The sequence below is a fragment of the Dermochelys coriacea genome, chromosome 7, assembly GCF_009764565.3.
Source record: "Dermochelys coriacea isolate rDerCor1 chromosome 7, rDerCor1.pri.v4, whole genome shotgun sequence".
Classification (NCBI taxonomy): domain Eukaryota; kingdom Metazoa; phylum Chordata; order Testudines; family Dermochelyidae; genus Dermochelys; species Dermochelys coriacea.
This window is the reverse complement of record NC_050074.1, coordinates 57735144-57747809: the sequence shown is the minus strand read 5'-3', so window position 1 is coordinate 57747809 and position 12666 is coordinate 57735144. Positions and strand designations below refer to the sequence as shown.

The 12666-nt window shown below is 43.1% G+C and overlaps 1 protein-coding gene across 12 annotated transcripts in view; it reads left to right on the top strand.

Annotated features, from left to right (window-relative positions):
* WASHC2C (WASH complex subunit 2C) overlaps positions 1-12666 on the top strand; it is a 50042-nt gene that overhangs the window by 7663 nt on the left and 29713 nt on the right. For all 12 annotated transcript variants that reach the window (XM_043519095.1, XM_038408912.2, XM_038408915.2 and 9 more), the window contains 10 exons: positions 16-108; positions 965-1052; positions 2393-2461; positions 2927-3042; positions 6264-6336; positions 7218-7274; positions 8878-9039; positions 9636-9760; positions 10796-10888; positions 11889-11996. In XM_043519095.1, coding sequence (XP_043375030.1) covers positions 16-108; positions 965-1052; positions 2393-2461; positions 2927-3042; positions 6264-6336; positions 7218-7274; positions 8878-9039; positions 9636-9760; positions 10796-10888; positions 11889-11996 — 984 coding nt within the window. The remainder of the gene's footprint in view (positions 1-15; positions 109-964; positions 1053-2392; positions 2462-2926; positions 3043-6263; positions 6337-7217; positions 7275-8877; positions 9040-9635; positions 9761-10795; positions 10889-11888; positions 11997-12666) is intronic.

Genomic DNA, 12666 nt, shown 5'->3' with positions numbered 1-12666 from the left:
TGTGTTCCTTTTCAGAGAAGGACATTTGTGAGTGATGAGGAGGATGGGTGTGACCTCTTTGGTGAATCTGAAAAAGAGGAAGAGGATTTAGAAGAAAACACAGGGCTGGTAAGGGATTACACTGCCAGTGGGAATGGGGCATGATTCCCTCTTGCAGGTGTGAAGGAATTGATTTACTATCAGTAATGTGAGTAAATGAGCAAGCACAGTGATGGCTATGAGTTCTCTGGCATAGGGTGTTGCAGAGACTGTTGAGGCTCCTTTCTAGCTTTATTGCCTGTTCATGATACCTCTTGGGATGCCAGAGGCCCAGGTTGGCTCCAGAGTGGCTTCTGTAGCTGTGCAAAGTAGCTTATTGTGCTCCTACATGCAAATGTCTGTGTCTCACTCCGGGGACTGCCCAGAAGCAAGGTGGCGGCTTTAAGAATTTTGAAGAAAAGTGGGAAATGACTTGTGTTCTTGCCTCATGACCCGTTAAATTACCTGATATTTTAAACTTGCATAATACTTTCTGTCCTGCAGGATTCCAAAGTGCTTCGCAAATCATTGGCGTACAGCCCTATTGAAGCAGTGCTGCCTCTGATGTGGAGCATGGCATCCAATAGGGGAAGGGAAGTAATTAGCCCAGAATATTGGGACAAAACCCTTGCTCGTACACACAGTGCTAGGACGTGAGCTCCCTTCCCAAAGGATCTGATTTGAACCCCCTTCCTATCCCATGCACTAGTGGGGTTGAAACTCTATGGATTAGCCTCAGATGAAGGAAGGGCTGATTTGATTCTCCTGGCATCTGTACCTCTGTGTTTACAGGTATAAAACCTGTTGCTTGTGCTGCTAAACTGTCCCCTTTGGTAATGTTCTTATCTCTGCCAGTAAGGGGTGAGCCAACACTCATTGAGACATAAAATAGAACTTCACTGAAAGGAATACAGTGTTCTCTTCCTTCTCCTTGTTGTACCCTCAGAAAAAGAAAAGACCAACATCGTTTGCAGATGAGCTGGCAGCACGGATCAAAGGGGATGTGCCTAGCAAACAAGATGAAGAGCAGTCCTGTAAGCTACTCTTTAGTACATGTCTGTGGGGAAGTGCTAGGGTCTTGAGGTTGTTTGAGGAGTTCTTTGTAATAGTACAATAGTATTTTCATGTGAGTGCGTTTTTAATGAAAGCAAATAGCATGCGTCTGTCCTCTTGCAATCAAGGACAAGTAAATAATACAGACAATGACATTCTAATAATACAACATTTGACAATGGGGTCCTAAAAGGGTTCTGGCCAGAAGTAGGTATGAATGTCAGGTTGGAATTTGTACAGAGAGCCAGTAGAATCCTCCAGTCAGGAATAGCCTAATCCAGTGGTCCCCAACCTTTCTTGTGGGAATAGCATATTGCTATTCCCAGAAGACTGTGGCAAGTGCCGGACACCCTACCACCGAAATGCCACTGCTGAAAAGCGGCAGCAGGAAGAAGCATCACCACCGAGAAACGACAACACTTCTCGGTGGCATTTCGGTGGCGGGGTGTCCTGCAGGCGCACAAAAATGCTCCGGTGGGCACCATAGCACCCGCGGGTACTGCATTGGGGACCCCTCGGCTAATCACTTCTCCACTTCCCTGCAGATTAGGTCGGGAAAGGGATTTTCGTCTTGTCTGCTCCCCACATGGTGTAAAATTGTGCATTGGTGTGTGCTCATTGTTTGGCTGTTTCATCTGATTTAAGGGGAGACACTGGCCACTAGCCTCTTCCCCTTCTGGCTGCTCTAAGAGTGAGAGAAACAAAATATTCTACTACTTTTAGTATATTCAGGCTTTTAAATAAAACCTAACCTGTCAATATCACTTGTACTCTGAGAAACCTTTCTTACCGCTGGTGTTAGTCCCACCATAGACTAAGATTGTGAAAGATTTTTGCATCTTATTTATTCTTGACCATTTAGACCACCTGTTGTTGTTTTTCTACTTTGCTCAGCTTGAATAGTCAAAATAGATTGGTCCGTTTCATGCTTTAATTTGAAAAATGTTCTTGTTTATGAAAATAAATAGAGGAATCTTCCACATATATCCCCATCAAATACTTTTAAATTAAAATCTTTAATCTGTAAAGTGCCTGACATAATGGGGCCCTGATATATAAAGTTTAAGTGCTACTGTAATAAAAAATGACAAATTTCTATTCACCTCAAGCTCTGAAAATGTTCACTCAATTGAACAATGGGCATAAAACTAATTTGCAGGGTTGATTCAGGAAGCTGTGCAATGTAGAAAAATATACAAACAGACTCTTGTTCTGACTCTCATGTTTTAAGATGCATTTATAGCAAACTGGCTTCCAGTAATAAATCACAAGAGTAAAGATGGACTCTCTTTAATGACCTCTTCATCTTTTCTTCTCCAAGCTCTGTCAGCAGAAATCAAAACGAAGAAGACTGTAAAAGAAAAGAAGGAAGTTAGAGTTCCATCAGATGGTAGGGCTTCCTCCTCTGCTCTGTAGCTTCTGCTTCTAAAATTGCGGGGGGGGGAGGGGGCAGATCTTCCAGATAAAGTGATATATTCCAGACACCCCACTTCTGCACTGTATCAATTAGCATCCTTCAGTTTATATGACTGGCTGTAAAGTAGCCTGTGTTCATGTCTGCACCAAGCAAGAGTAGAAATGGATATAGAGGAAGTTCCTTGCTCACACATGATCTTACTTGGCTTGGTCCAGTTGCTACAGACCTCATGCTTAGTTGCTACAGTGATGCGTGTGACGTCAGAACTTCTGTAGAGTAGACAAAGCTGATTTTTTCTTGTGCATGTACGTCTGTAAAATCAAAACAGGATTGTTACCATGAAGCATGTAGGTTATTTGGCCCCTTCTCTGTGATGCTTCCTGAGAATGCAGGCCCAGTTAACAGCTCTCCTGCAGCATGCGTGTGCTATGTTTCTAGATGACGAGGATGACATCTTCAAACCTCCCAAGCTGACTGATGAGGACTTCTCGCCTTTTGGTTCGAAGGGTGGCCTTTTCAGTGGTGGGATGGGACTCTTTGACGATGAGGAGGAGGTTAGTTACTGGTGGGGGGAGAGGGACACATGGATTCCTTCACAGATGTCCCCCTAAAAAAGGGATTGATGCTGTTGGAAGGTGAGGAGAGAGGAATCTCAAACTTACCACAACATCTTTCCTGCTTGAGCCACAAACATAATATTCAAGTGAGGTTCTGCATTTTGTTCCTCTGCATGATGCCCTTTCTCCACTAATTGATCTTTAAATATTCATGGTAAATAGGGCCAGTGGCCTTTGATGGGATGTTAGATGGGGTGGGATCTGAGTTACTACAGAAAATTCTTTCTGGGGTATCTGGCTGGTGAATCTTGCCCATATGCTCAGGGTTTAGCTGATCGCCATATTTGAGGTTGGGAAGGAATTTTCCTCCATGGCAGATTGGAAGAGGCCCTGGAGGTTTTTCGCCTTCCTCTGTAGCATGGGACATGGGTCACTTGCTGGAGGATTCTCTGCTCCTTGAAGTCTGTAAACCACGATTTGAAGACTTCAATAGCTCAGACATAGCTGAGAGGTTTTCCTGCGTTGTGCAGGAGGTCGGACTAGATGATCATAATGATCCCTTCTGACCTTAGTATCTATGAATCTATAGTATAAAAAGCAATGAGGGGATGGTTTGGCGTTCTGAAAATCACATTGGAAATAGATTCCTTGGATTCACAGGTTCAGCTCCCAGCTCTGTTGACTCAGCCCTTCTTTTTGAGGTAGATAAATCAAGGAACGTTCAGTTAACTGAAAAGACCTGTGCGGAGTAAAGACCTTTAAAGACAGCTCCACATTGATGCTGAAAATCATGTGCCTCTCTTCAGAAGAGAGTGGATATGACCCTGGGGTCTTTGGGCAAAATATCCCTCCCACTCTCTCTGCACCATTAGCATTTAGGGATGTTGTCAATAACTGCTCTGCCACCTCTACCCCAGAGGTAGCCATATTGCAACAGTGCAGTATATACATAACTTGTGGAGTGCTGTGTGATTCTTTAGAATGGAAGACCAGCTGTATAGACCTAAAACTAATATTTAATAGCCTCCCTGACCCATCTTAGACTCTTGGTTCACCCCTTGGTCCTGTTAACCTGCGATTGTACAACTCCTGGGTACCTGCACTGCCCAGAAAACTTAATGTGTACGTGTGTATGTAAAATTGATTTACAGAGAGATGTAACTAAACTGTCTCTTTTCTCCTGCCCCCACATTTATACATATTTCAGTTCTATGCAGAAAAATGTTGGTATTGTGAAAAACGCTTGTATTTCTAATAAGATTTAAGAGTCAGGCGGTAAACAAGAAAAATAACTACTTTGTGTTGCGAGCTAGTCAGCTGATGGACTTAGAGCAGTAGCTGTTGGCTTTTGTGGCTACACCCGCACAGCTCCTCAAACAGGCTGCTGAGCTACTAGTCATGACCAATGAGACATAAGATAGAAGCATGACATTAACAGTGCACCCACTGATTCAGATGTTCTCTGAGGACAAAGCTTTGCTATCTAGCGACTTGTAGAGCAGACTTACCCTGGAGTGGGTGTCACAGATCACAAAGATTCTGACATTTATTGGATACTTTCCAACAGAATGGGGAGCCTCTTTATTACAGATATCTGTCCGCCCACCCCAATTCTGCCTTCATCTGTTTTAAAGTACTCAAAATATATTTCCGCTCTAAGCAGCAGTAATTGATTTTTTTTTTTAATTATAGGATTGTAAATTTGGTTTTTAACATCAATACGTATTTGGGTAAAATAACTAGGCTCTCATTTATTATTGTAAAAGTAACCTTCATCATCTTAATTTTTATTAAATGTTTCCTTTTTCAATATAGACACATCCTCCATAAAGCTTAGTAGAAGAATGAGTCTGCAGCAGGATTCCTCAAGGAGCCTGTTTTCAAATAGCTGTACCCAAGGGCTGGGATATTTTTGGGGGTGCCAGAGACACTAGGGCTGGGATATTTTTGGGGGTGCCAGAGACAGTTGGATGCTCAACACCCTCTGAGTTTCAGTGATGCCCAGCTCTTAGGATCCTTGAGAGGTACCTAGGATGACATTTTCAAAGTGCTGGTTTGAGTGATCAGCATAGGGCAATTGGAACCTGTGTTTACCATTTGAGGAGCACAATTTCAAGTTCTCTTCAGCTTTTGGTAATCTATCTGGAGCTATGTGGATTTGGCATGTCTCTAGCCAAGGGAGCAATGTGTCTATGCAGATGCGGAAGGGATTCCATAGTAGTCAGCTGTTCTTTTGAATTGTAATATGTACTTTTGGGGAACAGGGGGACTTTAAATGCCAATCTAAATCTGTCACACTGCATACTATGACCAGTGATGATAACCCTTTCTTTTGTCCTGGTCTGAAACTCAAGAGATTCATGCCATGCCCCTATCCCTCTATGCCCTGTCTACATGAAAAAGTTGCATTGGGATAACCTAAAGGATTAATTTAAACCGATATACAGTAGAACCGCAGAGTTACAAACATAAGAGTTACGAACTGACTGGTCAACCACACATCTCATTTGGAACCAGAAGTATGTAATCAGGCAGCAGCAGAGACCATCCCCTCACTCCCCCACCCCCAAAAAAAGGCAAGTACAGTACAATACTGTTAAACATAAACTACTAAAAAAAAGGGAAATTAAAAAAAACACTTGACAAGGTAAACTGTTTCTGTGCTTGTTTCATTTAAATTAAGATGGTTACATGCAGCATTTTTCTTCTGCAGAGTAAAGTTTCAAAGCTGTATTAAGTCAACGTTCGGTTGTAAAGTTTTGAAACAACCACAACATTTTGTTCAAAATTACGAACACTTCAGATTTACAAACAACCTCCATTCCCAAGGTGTTCGTAATTCTGAGGTTCTACCGTTGTTAAAAGCATTGCAAGCCCATGTGGATGCTTACACTGGTGTAGGAGTGGCTCTTTGGTTTAGGGTAAATTGGTTGGGACCAGGTTTAATTTAAACTGAATAAAGCTACTCTTATACCAAAATAGGTGTCCATAAAAGTTTGCACTGGCTTAACTAAATTGATGCAAGTTTGGGTGGCCAAGCCCTTTAAACATGAAGTGAAGCAAAGGGGAGGAACTTTTTCTAACCCAGAACAAAAATGGAAACGTAGAAATGCACAGATTTCAACTTCTTCTCCATTGGCTGTTGCCCTAAGTCTGTATCTTTGCAGTCAGTTGATCAAGTTCTCACACTCTTCTGTTGTGCGTCTGTCTTCAATCAGAGCGATCTTTTTGCTGAAGCACCAAGAGGGGAAGACTTGAAAGAAAAAGAGCTGCGAGCCCCAATAAATGATGGTAAGAACTGATTTGTGCAAGTAGCACACGTCTCCAGTTGCACTATAGGTGTCTGGATTCTCTGTGGTTGGTAATCGTCTCTTAAAGGGTGATCTGAACCAAACTAGATAAATAGCAAACTAATAAGCTAGAAAAGAAGCTAGCAGTTAACTCTACTAGACTCTCAACAGACCACACGGTTTTCTGTTCTCAGTGGGGAAATATTCACATTTTTCTTTAATTTTAAAAAGCTAGATGTTGCTCCACCGTAACTTTTTTATAGTTTATGGCCCCCATCAGGTTGCTGGATGGGAGGTGTTCCCACTAGGGGCTTGATGCAGAGTCGAATGCTTTTCAGTATGGAGTAATTTGCAGTAGGGTGTGTATATAGCCAAATGTTTTTTGAAAATGTTTATGCCTAAATTTAGGCTTCTAAATTCATATATGAGCAGCCTGACTCTGAAACGTGACGTGTGCTCAGCTGCTCCTGTTGAAGTCATCTAATGCCAAGGGCTAAATTTTCAAATGGACCTTAGGCTCCTAAGTGATAGGCATTGTTTTTGGGGCACAGAGTGGATCTTTAAAGGATGTATAATTTGCGGGTTATTTACAAGAGCTTGTATCCACACAAGAATTCTTTTTAGTCCTGGCTTTTTAGTTTCATGGGCATGTTTTGCAACACGGAAGGGACATCTGGACTCACTTTTTTCTGTTGAGGAAAAACAACCACAGAAATTCAGAAAATGTGTCTGAAGCACATTGATTTGAAGCCATTTGGGCTCCTGAACAAAAATGAGAAAGCTCTGTATAATAGTCACGTTTCTTATACTGCGGTATTTGGGGCGTTAATTGTACAAAATGTTTGCATCTTAGTTATACTCTTGTATTTCCCATAATTTCAGAGCCATCAACAAAGGCTTTATGGAAAGTTCCTGTGGGCGCGGTCTCTCTCTTCCCAGGTATGGTTCAATTGATAGTGACCTGCTTCATGCAGGGAACACATTTCTTGCTTTAAAACACACTACAAAAGCTGTTATCCAGCACTTTACCAACCAGAAAGCTCTATAAAGCCAGCCTTGCTTATCTTCATTGAAAGTCCAGTTTATAGTCTGGTTGGTGCAGCGCCAGCAGGCTCCTACCTGGCTCTGCATGGCTCCCTGGAAGCAGCGACATTCCCTGCTTCTCCTAGGTGGAAGCGCAGCTAGATGGCTCTGCATGTTGGCTCCGCAGCTCTCATTGGCTGGGAACCATGGTCAGTGGGAGTTGCATGGGCAGTGCAAGCGGGTGGGGGCAGCGTGCAGAGTTGCCTAGTCGCACCCCTGCCTAGGAGCAGCAGGGACATGTTGACGCTTGCGGGGAGCCGCCTGAGGTGAGCGCTGCCCGGATCCGGCACCCCGCACCTTCTCACGTGCCCCAACTCCCTTCCTCGAACCCCTCCTGCATCTAAACTCCTTCCCAGTGTCCACACTCCCTCTCTCCTGTGCTCCAGCCCTGAGTCCCCTCCCACACCCAAACTCCCTCAGTCTTAATTAACTGGAATTTTTCACTTACTGACTCCCCCCATTTCCTCAATATGCTGGATAACAAAGTTTTTACTGTACAATAGTTTTAATTTTTTTCTTTATCAAAATGCAGCACTGCATATTCAGCATCAAACGATAGGAACTGTAAACATGCTAGGTCTGAATTTCTCTGTGTTCTGTGCAATTGTAAAGGTTCTGTGGGGGGAGGGGGGCATTCGAGAAAGCGTGAATACCAGTGAAGTTGCTAGTATCATTTCTAAACTAGCATAATCTTGTATAGCTTTTTTTTTTTTAAGAGTCTGCTATTTGTATCAGTGATTCATATACTGAATGCATAAAGGGCTTGGATATTGCATGTCCTATTCCTCTTTCAAGCAGTAGTATGAGCTGCATTTTAAAAGTTGGCTAGATCTTTACAGTATTGTGCCATTTCTTCATGCTAGCCTGTTAAGTTTGTTTTGAAGGAGGTGGTTAAACTTGTTGTTTTTCCCCCATGATCAAAAAGAGAAGAAATAGTTACAGAACTCCCTGTCCCCCTTAGTTTCCCTCAGGAAGTTGATCTGTGTGGGGAAGAGCTTCTGGAAGTATCTTTAGTTTTGAACTAGACAGCATGATGCACATTTTAAGTGTAGTAACAAAAGCAAACTGAGGTAACAGGTTTGTACCAAAGTCTTATTTTTATATATTGGATAGTTCTTCCTATTTCATGCCCTACTGGCTGGTTCTAAGACTGGCTAGATGAGCTTAGAATTCCCTCATACCTTTTCACTAATGCACCAGGGATGGCTTTGGCACAGGGTTAGGTCAGATGCCATCTTGTTCCTTTTGGGCAAGTGCACACTTTGTCAGTATTGGACTTGGCTAGACTATCTGTTGCAAGCAACTGAGGTGATGAATTTAATCCTCTCTTCCTATTCAGGAATTGTGCAAGTAGATTGTGACTTCTATGAATTTAATCACTGTTCAAAAATCATCGGGTAAATAGCTCTTAAACTTTGTAGTCAGTGTTGACTCAATTATTCAATATTCTGACTCGCAGATGGGAATGACGTGTTTAGTTCTGCCTCTGTTCTCATGGAGAAAGAAAACAAGAAGCCTGTGGAGCAGAGCGCAGACAAAGCCATCAAACAGCCTGGGAAAATCAGTCTGTTTGATGATGACGACTTTTTTGTGGAACCGACTAACAAACATTTAAAATCAGGTAAAGTGTGTTCAGAAAACTATTAAAGGTCATAGAAACTAGGGCCAGCGGGAACCTGCAGGTCATTAAATCCCCTCTGCACTTGGTGGTGTTTCTGCCTCTGCTATTCCGCTGTCTCATCTATATCTGATCCCTCTGAACATTACCATCAGTGACGTCTCTGATCCTTGTTGGCAGCAGTTGGCCATTCACTCTTCTTACAGGTTTTTCTTTTTTTTTTTTTTTTTTTTCTGGGAGGCTTTTTAGTGTGAGGCCATATCTAGTTTTGGTTCAGAAGAGCTGTGTGTGTCTAAATGGGCGTGCCTATGCAGTGTGTGGGGGGAAGGACGGAGAACTGCAGAACCCATTGATGTTTTGGCTAGTGACTGTTTTACCCAACTGACACTTCACCTTATGAGCTAGCCCAACCCACCCACCCCAATCAAAAAATGGACTTCTGTTGCTCATTGCTGTCATTCTGCTCCCTACAGAAGGGACTAGACTCCTTCTAGAATGTCACAACCTTTCTTGTGATCAGTGATAGCTGGTCTCTTCCAACAAAAAACATTACCCAATATGAATGTGTATTCTCTTTTCTTTTCTTTTTTTAAACAAAGTCAAAGCCACTGCTGATTTCTTTGACAATGATGAAGGTGACTTATTCAAGAAAAAGCCTGAAGTTGTTCCTGCAGCTGTCAGTAAGGCAGCTGAAGTCCGTAAAGAATCCATGGGAGGGAAAAAGGTAATGTTAGAAGTGGATTTTTCCATTGTGCGCAAAGAACTGATCTTGGAGGAATAGTTAGGCCATTCTGGCTCTAACTCTGCTGGAGTCTATGCCACAGAATGACAGGAATGTGTTTTGTCTCTATGAACATGATGCTTAGTTTTCAGATTCCTCCCCAGCCAGCTCTGGGGGTTGCCTATATGTCTTCCTCAGCTCTTTGACTCTCTGTGCTCCCTCCCAGGGGTTTCCTGTGCTGTGGGGTTGGTCTCTGGGAGTCTCACCAAGGCTGGAGTTGGTCTCCTTTGTCATGTGACCTCTCTTGTTCCTCCTCTTGCTCTGTAGCAGCTGGCAGAAGCTGGCTGTGAAGTAGAGCTGGGAGGAATTTCCTGGCCGACTAGTTTATTTGCTGAAAAATGCAGTTTCAGGTTGACCGAAGCAATTCATGAATTCGCGTCAAGCTTGGCTAATAGTTTGGCTGACTAAAAATGGGGAAAATAAATTTTCAAAAGTCAAAATGATTCATTTTGACACTCTTGTTTCTAAGCAACATTTTGTTTACAAACTTAGCTAGATTGAGTTAATTTTTTTTAAAAAGGGTAAACACCCAAACACAAAACCAAGAAAAAAATCAAACACAAATTTCACTTCTGGTGAAATGTTTCATACTTGGTACTTATTAACTTAGGGGTATAGAACTCTCACCATTGGGTAGTTCATATCTGTTGTCTCTACATGGGCTTATCCAGGAAAATATAGCCAAGCAGTGCCATGGAATCCCTATAGTGCCTCCTGTTGAAGTCAGTAGGAGTTGTATGCAAAAAAAATCTATGGCCAGCACTTGAAATTGTCCTCATGCAGCTAAGGCTCTGCAGAAAGATCTGTCTTCAAAACCATGTGGGTGTTGGATTCTCTAGTGCCTGGATCAGAATTTCCCAGGTTTTAGCCATTCCTTTTCAACAGCTGGGGCACTTAACAGGCCAGCTACCAAACAGGAATATAAAGTGTGCTGTTGGCATTGATTTAAATGGGTGCTGATGTGTTCTTGTTTTGAAGAGTCAACCATCTTCCACTGAAGACTCCAAGCCTTCATCTGACATACTTCCCAAAAACCAAAGAGGCCTATTCTCTGATGAAGAAGATTCTGAAGTAAGTGCTAAATACTCTTAGCTCTAAATGGAATTATAGGGGAGCTGGACCGCAACAAGACTGCATTTCTACTGCCACATTACCTAAAACCCATTTCTGTTGAGAGATGTCTCAAATCGTTGCTTAGCTCCAAGGAATGGGATCTCTGGTATGTAGTTCCCCCAAAAAACACTCTCTCCAGCAGGAGCAGTGTGCGTCTCCCAGCCTTTTCCACCAATTTTAAAAATTCTTTTTTGCATGCACACAAAGGCATGAGATGGAAGGTTAAATGAAGTAACAAGGCAGGAAAGAGCATCTGATCCTTGTATTTGCTTCAGTATGTACAGGGGTCAGGCAAGCTCTTCAGTCCCTGTCTTCTTGCTTCCCAGCTTGGATCTGACCTGGAGCCTTCAGAGCAGACATGCCAAACCTGTGAAAAAATGCAGAAATTGGGCTTGTTTTTGGCTTAATCAGCTTGTGAGTTGCTTGCTGGTTAGTTTTTGACTTGTAGCTTGTTGCTGCTTTTTTGATCGACTCTTGGCAAGGGGGGGAGAGTGTCAGGGGTGCACAGCAGGCCCACCACAGTCCCAAACTGCGCTCCGGGGGGATCTAGTCACATTGAGTGTTGGGGTTTTTAGGGATTGGCTTGTTTTGGCCTTGTTTTGAAATGGGATTAGCTTGATTTTTTTTTGGCTTATTTTGAAAGTCGGGGTGCTTATTTACTATATAAAAGTTGGCAACTGTGCTTCAGAGCGCTCCCAGGAGAAGTTACATGCATTCAATATCTCTGAATTGGGCAGAAGGTACATTCAGTAGGGCCACCAAATCAGTGACCTTTTTTGTGAAAGTGTGGGCCTCTAGTTTAGGAGTGGTGAGAATCAGCCATCTTATTCCTCATCAGCAGCACACCAAACAGTCTGTTTTTGAATAAATGCAAAGTGCATATTATTTTCTGAGTTCTTAAACTCTGTTTCTCTCATCTCAAACTGTCTTGCTAAGTGACTGTATTTGGTTCTATCAGGACTTGTTTTCATCAAGTCTAACAGGGAAGTCAAAGAGCACATCTCTACCGCCTAGCAAGTCAGCCACAAAAGCCCCACTCTCCCTCTTTGATGATGAGGATGAAGAGGTAAGTGCCTCCCCAGCACTGGCTGCACTTTCTCTGTAGCCCACTCACTGGGCTCTGTGAGTAAGGTAAATCCGTTAAAAGGTCACTGTTCACATGCCATGGTTTAGTGCCATGCTGGCAAGTTTTACATATCTCCTCCTATAACAGACTGAGCATAATGGCTGCTTGAGAAGGGATACAGACAACCGTGATCTTTGATTTAGTACTTTGTGCTCTTCTAGTCCCCTTCATCACTGGAGCTCAAGCAGAGTCTGTATCCTCCTCACTTTGGAGGTGGGGAAGCTGAGTCTGAGGTGATTTGCTCAGGTGGCCAGTGGTGCTCTGTTCTCCTGGATATGCTGCCTCTCTAGTGGGTAATAACTATGGACAGGTTCACGGTATTCTTAATTTAGCGTGTCTTGTGGTACTACCCCAAAGCCCCCATCCTAGGCACTGTACAAACACACAAGGAAGCATCACCCTCTGCTTTTCAAGATCTTGCAATCCATCGTTGGACACCCAGCCCCCAGAGTAAACTAGCCTGCCCCACAATCATCCCCTGATGGTGATGAGGTGTCAGCAGATTGTGGCAGACCTGTGGCTTATGCAAATTCCAGAGCCCTCGTCTGAGAACACCCTGCCTTCAGCTCCCGTTTCTTCCCATCTGGGACTGTTAGCAGAAGCTGCCCAT